The sequence below is a fragment of the Wolffia australiana genome, chromosome 20 (genome assembly GCF_029677425.1).
Source record: "Wolffia australiana isolate 7733 chromosome 20, ASM2967742v1".
NCBI classification, from domain to species: Eukaryota; Viridiplantae; Streptophyta; class Magnoliopsida; order Alismatales; family Araceae; genus Wolffia; species Wolffia australiana.
In genome coordinates, this window is record NC_135854.1 from 4,568,344 (window position 1) to 4,582,599 (window position 14,256).

Below are 14,256 nucleotides of genomic sequence, written 5' to 3' on the forward strand. Positions count from 1 at the left end.
TTCTTTGTAGAATCACTAAGCTCACACAAATTCTTCAACTCTTTAAAGAGTTACCATCTTCTCATTCCTGTAAATTTCTGCACATGTGAAACTATAGAATACTCATCAGTACTACAATTTCTTGACTTCAAAGAAGTCAAGGAGTTTAGTTTAAAAAATCATAATTTGCAAAAAGTAGAATTTATAGCTAGTGCATAAATATTTAGTTAATTAGAGTGATACATGATAAATTCTAAATTAATAATATCAAAAATATCTAAAATCTATGAAAATATACCTATGTTTATCATGTTATCAGTTCACATAGTATCTACATAATCCATCTGATCTTGAAAGAGACATAATTTGCATTTTGGGTACTCAATAACAAGTAAACATGCCAATCACGACGATGTATTTTATAAAAGCTTTGAAATCTAACAGTACTAGTATTATTGGGAAAAATTCTATCAGTTTCAATGAAAGAGCACCATTAAACTTTTGTGCTTAATTTTCTCTATAAAGTCCTATTTTTTATGGCTTATATTCAAATGAGAATTATTCTTGAAAATTTGTGATGAAATATACTTATTAATATCCTATCCATCATTTTCTTAATTAGACAACCAGGCAACCAATAGCACTTTATTAATTTAAAAGCTCATAAATCCTACTTTATTTTCTTAATCATATTTTTATTCACCTAAAATATATTTTAAATTACCATTCTTTATTATTTGAATTGAAAAACCATATAAATAACCTTTTAGTAAATAGATATTATATCACAATTTTGATTGATGAAACACAGATTCAACAAGTAAAATAAATATTTATTCTTTGGGACCCTCTCCTTAGTCAAATGCAATGAATGGACATAGAAGCAGATATATTCCCATAATTCCTTTTTAGATCTTCCAAATAAGTTAGAAAATTCATTTACTCGCTCAAAACCAACCCTTGAGTTTAATAATTTAGACTGGATAAACATGTTAATGAAGGATGTGTTGGAAATCTATGTGTCCTCCAAGTCAATTTAAAATTCCATATCTTTTTCAATATTCACTATTACAATGTCTTCATTACATTGCATGTATAATGCTCATAAGTTAAGTCCACATATACATGTAATGGCAAAGTGAATGACAATGAGATCATAATACAATGATCACTAGAATTTAAACATGTATGTGAAATATTAATATTCAAATGATACTGAAGAAGGACATCAAAATATCCATAAATAACACTCTCTAGTCGTGCTCATATGATGAGTATGACCAATCCTGTAGCCATTAATGCGGAGACATTAAATGAAATAGTGGGCATATGAATCCTTAAATGGTACTATACATCTTGTAAATCAGATTGCTTCATATCACATATTCCAATGATGCATTCGACTCTCTTTTCCCAATATTCCAAACCTTCCTGGTTCAAATGCAACTACTTTACATTAGGGTTTTAATTCATCATTGGTGCTTTTGAGTCAAATCAACAAAAAAATATATAAAGCTAGTGACAATTATGGTTTGTCTCCATTAGAGGATGATGGTAAGATGACTAAGACACAGTGATGTAAGAGGTGTAAAAGAAGGATGGTGATGATGAGATGGATCTAAGTTAACATTGATAATGACAAGAACCAATGTAATGCGATGATGCTTATTGTATATCCTTACATTCTGGTAGAATCAAGATGATTTGTTAACGCAAGTAAGCTCTCCTTATTATCTGTTGCATTTTATCAAATATCACTCACACCAAGAACATGCTTGATGGATCTAAAAAATTCACTCTCTTTTAATAAATCCACAAATGTAAGAAGTAAATTTAAGGGATCTTTACAAATATCTAAATCTCAATTAATAAATCAGAGTAAATGGATGAAATAGGAGGTAAAGAAAAAGATATCATCAAGATTGTAGTTCAGTTAGCCTTCTGGATGGTCGGATACCAAACTCTGATGTTGGAGAAATCTTAAATGTCTATTAGATAAAATTTTCCGTATCATTGTCATTATCGCTATCACTTCATCATTTTCACTTAAGGGTTTTAGAATCTCGTTAAATTCCATTATTAATCATCGGCACATTCACCTTGTCTTCCAAAAATGGTGATGCTGAGAGACCATGTGTCCTACAAGAAAAAAAGGTGTGTTTTAATTAATTAATAATCATGTGATGTGACGCATCATCATGCATTTGTATGCATATCATTCACGTTAGAAAAAACAAAACAGGTTTCAATCACCACATGGTGGGGCGATTCAGACTGTGATACCATGTCAACTTGTCCTTTCTTCTTACCAATCAGATGATGCCACATCACCACGATGCCTTTTTAGTTTTCAATAAAAATAAATATTATTTTATCTCTCCTTGTGCAGATTTATTGCAATTTTAATATTTTATTTTTATCTATTGGCCCACACCACCTTGCAAATTTAATTAAGTCAGTCAATCATTGGCTATTATGGCATCGCAATTTGTGATGCCATGTTGGGACCTTTTGCAATGATTAGTTACCTGAAAAAATTCCAACATCATGATTGGTCACCATTAATCAAAACAAATCAAATGGAAACACAAGGCAAGGCGGAAAGATAAGACTAGAAAATATTAAATAATTCATATGTCATAAAATGTAATAAAAATATAATGATTTAAAAAATTAATATAACAATGAATTTAATGTAAAAAATCATTAAAAATATCTTCCGAATCAGAAAATCAATTTCTTTAAGAATATGAAGTTGAACAAGTCACTAAAAATATCAATAAATCCACAAAATATCATTTATAATATAATGGATTCGATATGTGCAAACATTGTGATTTTGGTTTTTCTCTGTTTTTGATTTTCATATCTGTCTTTGATTAGATATTCTACTGTGCCATCGAGTTTCAATCATGTTAATCAAGGCCTGTAAGTGGTGTTAGAGCCACTATAACACTTTTTTTATTCTTAATGTAAATATGCATAAAGCAGTTTTATTACTTCCTTGGTTTATTTATTTGAATTAATTAAGAAAAAAATATTTAAGGGAAAGATAATTACAAAATATAATGAAAAATAAGAAAAATTAAGAAATAAATTTATTTACCTGGATAAATTAAATTAAAAATTATTTGACGTTAAAAAGATTTAGGAAATATCTATTTAGATTTATTAGATGGATTCATTTCAGAAATATTTTTAAAGAAAAATAGTAAAATTTACTGAGGCATTTTAAATTGTTAAAATGATTATTCGTTGATTATTTAAAAGCATAATTATCCCATTTTACGTATATATTTTATAAGATTAAAAATTTACATCAATTTACAACTAAAATTTTATCGTGTGGCATGATTGATGATGTATTAAACCTAGCAGTACTTAGATGGATCAAACATATGTTCCTTAAGTCTACATGACTGGGTCATGAGGTTGACTATGTGTGATGATCAACTCGCACTAACATCCACGAACCACATATTATTTTTAATGAGATATATTTTCATGATTATTCTGATAATCAGATATTGGGAATGACTATGTCATACATTAAAAGTATAGAAAAAACATATGTCAAACACTGAGCCATATTGGAAAGGTTATAAACTCTCACATGATATTCCTTTGTTATAGTCTTAGGATATGAATTCCTTTAAGTTGGGTTGATGAAGCAGACACCAGACTCGCTTCTCAGGAGAGACTAAGTACTAATTTATGACTCCAGGGTTGCAAACAAATCTATTCCCATTAAGTAACAAAGGTACTACTCAAATCAAACTAAGTAGTTGGCGGAAAAAACTCTAGGCCTCATGGCTAGTGATTGTCCAACCGATATCCATCTGATATCTGATATCGGACAACCGATATCCAATATCCGGGAGAAAACCGGGACGGTGTCTGATATCGGATATCGGTCGATATCCGTCCTTTAAGTCTAGACGGATATGGGGGGGCGAGGACGAAATGGGTATCGGATACCGGATATCTGACTTTGATATCCGGATATCAAAACCGGTATCCGGATATCGATATCCAGTATCGACTGAAAAAAATAAACATTTCTACCACATTCATAGGCTTATGTACATCAGCGTTGTATCATTTTAATGTTATACCAACCTCAGTTAATATATAGAATGCAACATTTTTAATTTCTTCCATATGGGATAACAGGATTCGAAGTTTAATGTAAAGTCTGAATCCCGTTATCCCACACAGAAGAAATTAAAAATGTTGCTTTGTTTATATTAAATGAGGCAGGCTATATGTTAAATAATAAAATAATATTCCACCAACCGTCGCTTTTTTTTAAGCCCCATAAATATATTGGTTAATTAATGTATTTACATATCGTTCAATAAATAGAGCTAAAAATTTCTATTTTCTTCCATATGGGATAAAGGGATTCCGACTTTAACATCTAACTCCAAATCCGGTTATCCCATATGGAAGAAATAAAAAATATTGAGCTGTATATATTAAACAAACCCTGAGACAGAGGCGGATTATGACATCAAGACGGATATCAGTATCTGATATCGTCACTGCAGCAACTGATATCTGATACTGATATCCGATATCCGGATATCAAAAAAAATGGATACCGGAAATTCCCTTTCCGGTATCCGATACAGCATCCGTCCCGATACTGTCATCCAAAACCGGTATCGGGACGGGCGAACCCTAAGCATGGCTACAAGGATTGAAGTACGATCATATATTGGAATAAGTTGCAAATCCCGTTAGATTGGTGCTCAACAATAAATTATGATTGGTAGAGAAGAATCTATGTTATATTATAGTTGTTAGGATTCTAATCCCCACTTACTCGTATCTTGTTATTAATGAATAGAACATATGCCAGAATATTTTAGGTCTAAAAGGACCTAATAAACTATAAAGTATCCTTCATCAAATAACTCTTTACGTGACATGTTTAATACTTAGTTGTTTCATAGTCCAACTAAATGATTGCGTCAAGCATTAGATGACAGCCTTCAAGTATGAGCAATTAGCCACTGTCCTTTAGAATGATGTTCATATCAAGTTTTTGGGTTTTTTGGTTTTGATTCAAAATTGGTCAAAAAATACCTAATAATAAGTATCTCATAGAACCTTACCGTCATTGGTTACCATATTTATATAATCATTTGTCCACGTGAGACTCCACAATGATTTGGGGCATGGTTAACTATCAAACCGTACCCTTTCATATATGCAGTATCCAAGCATAACAAGAATAATTGGAGATCATATTTTGTCAATATATCCATTACCACGACACATCATTTATTGCATCTTCTTCCTTAAGTCATTCTCCTCCAATACCAAGGGTGGACGATGCCATGTTGACCACTCAATCACTTTCATGCACTTAGCGCTAGATATGAGTTAAGATGTGTGAATCTTATGATTAGAGTATCGTACTTCTTAGACAAAATATAACCATCCATCCAAGAGATGTTATTAGTGTCAGGTCAATGAACCACTTAAATGACCATGGCATGAATCAAACCAGTTGACTTGTAGGCATATTAGCATATGGAGATTCTTAATTATCAATTCATTGTTCTCTCTAAAGAGAACCCACTTCTTGTCATCAATGTGTCCACACTAATGGCCAGAGGATCAATCATATTATTATATAAGATCAAACAGTGATATCCTTTCTACATAGTTTGATGTCTATCTGGAGTATCCTTCCAAAAATAATATTATAAAGAAAAACAATCACTATACTATAATATTATCATAATTCGCCAAGCCATTGCATGAATTCATGTAATTCATTCTAAACATCACAAGAGAATAGTAATGAACAAAGGTTATCTTATAGTGAACTTAAACATGACATGGAACTGTGATTGGCTTGATAGTCACAAAATATCCGGTCAAACCTGGCGTTGGAGGTCATTGAAGGAATATGAAAATAGTATCAAAAGTGAAGGTTCATTCTGATATGTTTCAATTTTACATGTCCTCCACAAGCTTTGTGCTATTAAGATAGTGTGAAGACATAGAATCTGAGGCCACGTTACGTCGTATGATAGAGTTATTTGATGAGTGGAATATAACTCGTTGATAAATGATATTAAAGGGTCTATTTGAGCATTATATGGTTGAGGGATCTCAAGTATACGATGATGTGTTGAAGATGATTGAATGGACTAGGATCTGGCTATTTTATGGCAAAGTTAAGAGAGAACAGTTATCGTCAAAGAAAATAGTTGACTATGAAAAAAATCCTCATTACTATATTCTATGATAAAGTCATCCTTCATGCAATTAAAATATACTATGATTATGGAATCTAGGAATGGATGCCAAGACTGATTTCTTCAATGAAAACTTTGAGGAAGATTTATATGATACTTCCGAGGCTTGGCAATGGCGAAGGTCCAATTCAAGTCATTCTATCGTTTTACTATAACAGTTACAATAAATTATTCCCAATTTTGTATAAGGACATACATAGGAAATTCTCTCATGAAACTAGTTTAAGATAAATGACATTTTTTCATAGAAAACTGTAATAAGATAATTGAATTTTTCCAGGATACCAACAGAGATTCTTGACAAGTAAAATAATATTGACTGGGTCAGAAAAAAATAATGAATTAGTTTCATGAGATTCACATATGGGCAAAATAAAAATGAATATGAAGATGAATGTTCTGCAATAGGATCATAGCTAATCTATTAAAGGACACATGAATCAGTGGAGCTCTAGGATCTTGAAGCAGAAAAAAGCTTCAACTTTGAACTCAAACTTTATATTTACTGTGGAATTTAACCATATATCATTAAGCGATTACGCAAGATATTTTTCAAAACTTAACATCGCCATGTATATATTTGTAAATGTTGAAATTAACCCTGATTTTAAATCACCAGAAAGAAGTGATGAACAACTGAATGTGTAAAAGAAATGGCGTATGGGCATCAATAAATAACCGCTTGAGAAATTGCCAAATCCATTCCTTCTCATCATTAAGTGTCTTTTCCAAACTAGAAAAAATCAGTGATCATCATATTTTAAAATGTTAAAATGTCATCTCCTTATATCATAAGAAAAATTTAGAATGGGATTATGTAGTCATAAAATTAGGAATGAATGCATTTACTCATATATATATATATATATAAAATCATAAATTTGTAAGCAAATCACTAAAAAGCACTGGCAACCTAATGTCATGTGAAGTGCACAATTTTCCAGCTCTTTTTGGATTCAATCCATGTAAAAATATGTTATCAAACTAAAAATATCATTTTAGAATCACATTTATGAGGTTCTTGTAATGGCATTAGATCTGATGACTGGAAATACTGTTTACGTTTGTTATTTCTGATGTTAAAGTCTCAGCTGATGCTGGCAAAACATATTATTTTAGAGATAAATTCTTACCCTCTAGGATACCACCCATTGGGGACAATGACGTGTAAGTGAAAATATAGTTCAAATTGTCACCACATGAAATATTATAAATTGAATCAGAAGATGTTTGGATCATGAAATTATGAAATTTATAAGCCAAGACGAAAAGAAAAGATAAATAATCCAAAATCTATGGCGGTAATGAATGAAACAATGAAATGGCTGAAGTAAAAATAATTTAATTTAAATAACACATTTCATTTTAGGGATGAAATGTGAATCATATTGGAGATAACTAGAAATGGCCACCTGGCATGAATTCTATGAACAACTCCTAAGTCCTGGAGGTGAGAGAATAATTAGAATGAATAAATATGCAGATTAATCCCTAATGTAGTACTGATTGAGATTTTCCCTTCCATTTGGATTCTTGTAGGCTCCCCAAAAGTATACGATAAGATGGAAAACAATATTTTTGTCATTCTAAAAGCATTGCAACATTTACCATCAGCTAAATATACTTTACTAACAGTTGAATTCAGAGTTCTTTCATCTAACCTAGTGCGAAAAAGTCTGATTTCACAGGACTACCATGCGGGAGAATTATAGGGGGATGATTCATAATAAGAAATTAATACTAAGAAAATTATCTTGAATTACAAGCATTTTTAATTCAAGAATCTAGTAAAAGATCTGAAAATCAGGGATAAAATGAGGTTATCACAATTTTTTGTTTATTCATGGAAATCTTGCCAATGCAAAGAGATTGGTAAAGTTATTGGGATGAAAGTGAAATGGTAACTAGAATAAAATATGACTCAATGAAGATTATTGTAATTATCAGACAGTTATAGATTTTGCCACAACCAATTCATATTAAAAATATCAAACACAATGAGATTGATCATCACTTCACCATTGAGAAGACTGTCAACTACTTGACATCTTCGGCAAAGGTCCAACTACACTCACAATTCAAGAAGCTGATGTCTAAATTTGGCTTGATTAACATCCAAACCCAACTTCCGCTCTCGAGTGATCTTCCCTCTTTTTTTATCTCTGGTAAATAAATTGCATCGTAGCCTCGCAGTATGGTCTTTTTTTTGTATTTATGAAAACCCAGCTATGTGCAAGACGGAACGGCTGAGCTGCTGACCTGTGATTCAGTTTTGGCTTGATTTTGGACTGAGAAAACCAGGTGGGTTCAGGAAAAAGATTATGTGAGGGACCACTGCAATTAAGAGCGCCTGAAACAACAGCAACGTCTGAAAAAAGAGATACCCATAAAATAAATCAATTCCTTTTTTTAAAGATCAATCGAGCGCTGTTCAAATTTTAGAGAACTCCTTTTGTTATTTAAAAAGGTTATGGTGCCAAAATTTATGCTTCTGATGAGTGTACCCATCAAACTGATATGATCTGGACAGGGATCTATGAGCGGAAGAAAGCTGATAGCACGAGTGGGCCCTATCAGGAATACACATATAAATATCATACAGGATTAAGGGAAAAAATAATGATAAAGAATAGAAATAGCTAGCTGCTCTTCAGCGCACCTATTTAAATAGAGAAGTGAGAGCAGTTGTCTAAACTCATTTCATCAGTTACAAAGAAATGGGGCTTTGCCAAGTTGATAAGTCAGCAACCAGCTCACGCAGCTGCCCAATGAGGACCTTCACATGCTTGTTCTTCATCCCAAGTTCCTGCAAGTCCAAGAAATCTAATAATGGAAACCCAGCACAAATTGAAAATTCTGAACCATCGTAGACTTGATTCAAATGGGATTAAAATGGCCCTAGTAACATCTTAACGCTTTTTTAGGTTATTAAAGCTCGGAGTTAAAAACATTTCAACAATTCTTGAAACACCAACAGACGAAAAATCTTCAACCAGCAAGTAAAACGCATCCACGATCTAATCGGAAGATCTTTTCCCAAAAATTCATGTATACTGAAAATTATCAGAACAGTATACTGACAGTATCCTTACCTTCCTAAGATCAGAAGCCCGCCGCTCAAGCCGTGCAACCTCGTCTTGATCCACCACGGTTTCTGCCACATTCCCCCCCATACCAATCTCCTAAACATTTTCCGAATAACAAATCTTCAGAATGTATCATAAAAAGAAGCAAAAAATCTCCAACAAGCGATCTAGTCCACTGGCGTAAATTTAACTCAAATGCACTTAGAGCAACAAGAATGTTACCGAGAGAGCATCCATAATCTCATCAGAAGATCTTTTTCCTCTATATTCATGTGGAGCATTCATAATCTAATCAGAAGACATTTTCCACCAAAATTATTGTAGCGCATCCATAATGTAACTAGAATATATTTCCATCATGCGTAAATCTGGTCCATGGGCATCGATGCTGTAGATGAATTTACCTGAGATGCACTTAGAAAGACAAGGCCGTTACAGAGAGAGGGTATATCAGTTTAGTAGGGCATCCATGTTCTCATCAGAAGATCTTTCCCCCAGAATTCATGTACAGAATTCATAATCTATAGTTTCTCAAAATAACTCATGTAGAGTATGCATTATCTAATCAGAAGATCTTCTTTCCCAAAATTCATCTACAGCATTCATAAGCTATCTTTTTCCCAAAATTCATGTAGCGCATCCATAATCTATTCAGAAGTTTTCCGAACCCAAATTTCCTGTACAGCATTGATAAGCTATCTTTTCCCCCAAAATTCATGTAGAGCATCCATATTCAACCCAGAAGATCTTTTAACCCAAATTCATGCACAGCATTCATAATCAATGTTCACCCCCAAAATTTGAATCGGAAAATCTTTACCCCCGAAATTCAGGTAGAACATCCGTAATCTAACAAGAAAAACTTGCCCATCAAGCGTAAATCTCGTCAATCGGCGAAAATTCACCTGAGAGGGACTCAGAGCGGCAATGACGTTCCGGAGAGAGGACACAGCAGTCTTGTATCGGAGCCGCGCTTCATCCAGAGCTCCGCCAGCGTGCACCCCAGAGTCGTGGTAAGCTTCTCCATTCCCGGCACCGTGACCAGCGCCGGCAGGCGAAGACAGCCAGAGAGAGGAATTGCAAAGCTCTTCGTTCATGGCGGCGAGGATCTGGAAGGCGGCCGAGATCGTCTCCTCCAAATGCCTCTGCCCTTCCAACCCTAGCTCCCTCTTCCTCTTCGTCGTCAATGGCGGATTCTTCTCCGCCATAGCCGAACTCCCCCTTGGAAACCCTAGCCTAACGGTCTTCCCCTTTCCCGCCCTTCAAATTTAGGGTTAATATCACGGTTCAGCCCAAACTTTTCCGAAAATACGAGCTATAGCCCTAACTTTTTTTTTCGCCGCGGCACAGCTCGAACTCCCTATTTGGTCCGCCGCCGTAGACCGGCTGTGACGTGGAATCGACGTGGCTGCCAGGTGGGTTTCCGGCGGAGTCCACCTAGGCGGAATCCACCTGGCAGCCACGTGGATTCCACGTCATAACGGGATTTGAAGAAAGTCAGAAATAAGTTATCGGTTAGTCCGTCCAAGTAGAATCACCCGGGAGAGAGATCAGAAAGGTGGAGAAGGAGAAGGAGACGGTGGAGAAGGAGAAAGAAAGGGCGTGAGAGAGAAGGGGCTTCCGCGCTGATCAACGCCTTCGGCCACAACGGCGACCACGCCGCCGCCCTCGCCCTCCTCGATTGGATGATGCAGTGGCCCGACTCCGTCGCGCCGACGGTCCTCACCTACAACACCGTCATCAATGCCTGCGCCCGGGCCACGGAGGTGCCCTAGGACACTCTAATTGGGCTCTTTGGGCAGATGCGGCATGATCTCGTCACCCGCAACACTCTGCTGGCGGCCTGCGGCAGCCGGGGCCTCGACGACGAGGCCGACATGGTCTTCCGCACCATGAATGCCGTTGGGGTCCTCCCCGACGTCGTCACCCACGCCTACCTCGTCGAGACCTTCGGCAAGCTTCGTCGTCTCCCCAGAGTGAGTGACCTGCTCAGAGAGATGGAGGAGGAAGGCAATGCCCCCGAGCCCGCCTACTACAACATCCTCATGGAAGCCCACGCCCGCGCCGGGCTTCCATGAGGACAATTTCTTCACGGGGAGGAAGGAGAACGTGATGCACCACTTTGGTAATCCTCGATTTGAGCTCATCCGGCACGATGTGGTCGAGCCGCTGCTGCTCGAGGTCGACAAGATCTACCATCTCACCTGCCTTGCCTCCCCCGTCCACTACAAATTCAACCCCGTCAAGACCATCATATCCGTTTTTCCGTTTCAATTCTCGGTTTTTTCTGCCTCTTTGTTCATGAATTTAGCTTATCCAGATGTCATCCGATGCTCTCTGATGCAGGTTGTGTTGAATTTTGCGGGATTTCAACTTGCAACCTTGGTTCTGATAGCATGTCTAACGCATGTTTATTCATGAAATTATGATTCAAGTGTGGTAGCTTATTGCTTGGCAGCGTGCCCAGTGTGGTAGCTTATTGCTTGTTGTTGTCAGTTTAAGCTAAAAATGATAGGTAAGTTTCTGATTATTTTTTTTTAAATCGTTTAAACTGTCTCACTTTGATCTGATGATGTCTTTGTCATGATAGGTGGGATAGTGTGAACCAGTTGTTGGAAGAAATGAAAACAAACAAGTTCTCCAATGCACACCAAGTGTGACTATGATGACGAATCAAACTGGCAGAAGGTGGAATATGCTTTCGACAGCCAAAAGTCCCCTGTCAAAGAAGAGAACAACGCCTAAAAATGCAAAGAAGGCGCCATAGCCCAGAAGGCCAATGCCAACCTCTACAACGTCATAGAGCACAGAGTTATTATCACATAGTAAATAACATAAAGAAAAGAACCCTACTATGTGAACAACCCTACATTCTTTCAATTATTCAGTTGCTAAGAGCAGACTGGGGGCTGGTGAGCAGGATCAGGCCTGCAAACCAGAAAGGGAGAGCTCACAGGAAATCTCCATAAACTCTATCAACGTTCATCTTTGTCTGATCTCTCTTTATTGGCTACATTCTCTTTTCTGATTTGTGGAGGAACCTGTTATCAATGTTGATCGATTTTTACTGAAATATTTCAAATTCTGTTAAATAGATGTTCGCTCTGGTTTTATACGAGTTTCCTCATATCAATATCAGCTTGAGGAAGTTAACATTATAGAGTTTGTGTTAACATTATATAGGTATATCTTGGTCCTCTAATTAGCAGATCAGTGGGCCTGAAGGGCTACGGAAAGTGTTTTAGTTGAAGTGGACTCTGATATGAACCTAGGTGTTCTATTCGTGAGAGAGAGAGGAAGAAGAGAAAAATGGCTCAATGGATTTGGGAAGAGGAATATGCAGTTGGATGGACATTGTCGGTGAAGATATAAGGTGGAATGTGCATAAAACGGTAAGACTAAATGCCCTATAGATCGCCGAAGTGACGCAGCAAAAAAGAACGAGCTGCATAATAAGAAGATTAGTAGGGACACAGAGCACCTTCCTTGGATGAACAAGACCAATGGGGGAGATAATAAGGCAGCCCCTGACGACGGCAATGAACCCTACCTCGTGGAACTCCCGTAGCCAAGAAGAAACTCGCAACGATTCCACTGTAGAAGGCGTTGATCAGCGCGGAAGCCCCTTCTCTCTCACGCCCTTCCTTTCTCCTTCTCCACCGTCTCCTTCTCCTTCTCCACCTTTTTGATCTCTCTCCCGGGTGATTCTACTTGGACGGACTAATCGATAACTTATTTCTGACTTTCTTCAAATCCCGTTATGACGTGGAATCCACGTGGCTGCCAGGTGGATTCCGCCTAGGTGGACTCCACCGGAAACCCACCTGGCAGCCACTTCGATTCCACGTCACAGCCGGGCTATGGCGGCGGACCAAATAGGGAGTTCGGGCTGTGCCGCGGCGAAAAAAAATTTAGGGCTATAACTCGTATTTTCGGAAAAGTTTGGGCTGAACCGTGATATTAACCCTCAAATTTATACCCCCAACTTGAAAAATCAGTTAAAATTTATACCCCCCAACTTGAAAGATCAGTTAAGTAGGGTTCTACATTTTGGACTGGGGACCGGTCGGACCGGACCGAACTGGGACTGTCGGTACGCCATTTTTTTTACGGTAGACATGGTTGTTCCGTTCGTTTTGTGCGATTTGTTCGTTCTGTTCGGAAAACCGAACAAAACATTAATAAATTCGCACGGATCATCGCACACACCCATGTGCGGTTAGAATCGTTCGCTTTGTGCGAATTTATTTTAATCCTTTTTTAAAGAATAAACATATGTTTATTTTTTAAAGATCTTCACGCTGGAGACGAGAACAGCGGACAACAGCTTCGCCGTCAGCTCGAACATGCTCTTCACCTTCGTCGTCGCACAATTGTTTCTCTCCATGATGTGTCATATGCGGGCGGGGATCTTCTTCTTCTTCGCAGTTTGGATCGCTCCGATGTGCGTGTTCGTCATGTTTCTTCTGCCAGAGACGAAGGGGATTCCTATCGACGAGATGACGGAACGAGTCTAGAAGAAACACTGGTACTGGAAGCACTTCATGGACGAGGACGTCAGCCTCAGCCAGGCCTGATTGACTTTCTCCTCCCCCCCCCACACCTTCCCATGTTCTTGTACAATATTTTTTATTTGAGAAACGTTTTGTCAAAATAAAACATTGTTATTATCTCCTTGTTCTATGTTTATTTTTTGTTTGTTCCGATGTCGTTCTTTATATATTTGTTTTTTATTATTCACTTTTTTAATTTTTTGTAGTTAATTTATCAAATTTTACCTTTTTTATTTAATTGTTGTATGAATATTATATTTAGTATGCTCTTATTTGAGCGACTGTTTGATAAATTATTTATTGCCTTAACTTAATCTTTTTATTAAGATCATTTGAATAACTAAGACTGTTACTTTAATAATA

At 36.6% G+C, this 14,256-nt stretch overlaps 1 protein-coding gene across 4 annotated transcripts; it reads right to left on the reverse strand.

Moving 5' to 3' along the window:
• Positions 1 to 8,212: 8,212 nt before the first annotated feature.
• LOC144716269 (mediator of RNA polymerase II transcription subunit) lies at positions 8,213 to 10,605 on the reverse strand. 4 transcript variants are annotated; one of them, XR_013584871.1, is made up of 5 exons: positions 10,246 to 10,605; positions 9,347 to 9,436; positions 8,914 to 9,060; positions 8,759 to 8,824; positions 8,213 to 8,604 (listed from the first exon to the last, which is right to left on the reverse strand). XR_013584871.1 is itself a non-coding variant. In XM_078591381.1 (4 exons), exons 1-3 carry the CDS (start codon positions 10,546 to 10,548, stop codon positions 8,962 to 8,964), a joined length of 492 nt encoding a protein of 163 aa, XP_078447507.1. In that variant the 5' UTR covers positions 10,549 to 10,605; the 3' UTR covers positions 8,213 to 8,604; positions 8,914 to 8,961. The 4 variants fall into 4 exon arrangements, 2 of the variants coding, with proteins under 2 accessions (XP_078447507.1, XP_078447506.1); XR_013584870.1 differs by having other exon boundaries at positions 8,213 to 8,622; XM_078591381.1 differs by lacking the exon at positions 8,759 to 8,824.
• Positions 10,606 to 14,256: the final 3,651 nt, after the last annotated feature.

Coding starts and splice junctions, on each gene's coding strand:
- LOC144716269 (XM_078591381.1), bottom strand. CDS start 10,548: ATGGCGGAGAAGAATCCGCCATTGACGACGAAGAGGAAGAGGGAGCTA. Junction 9,437..10,245: donor CCGCTCTGAGTCCCTCTCAG/GTGAATTTTCGC, acceptor GAAAATGTTTAG/GAGATTGGTATGGGGGGGAA. Junction 9,061..9,346: donor GGGCTTCTGATCTTAGGAAG/GTAAGGATACTG, acceptor TTGGACTTGCAG/GAACTTGGGATGAAGAACAA.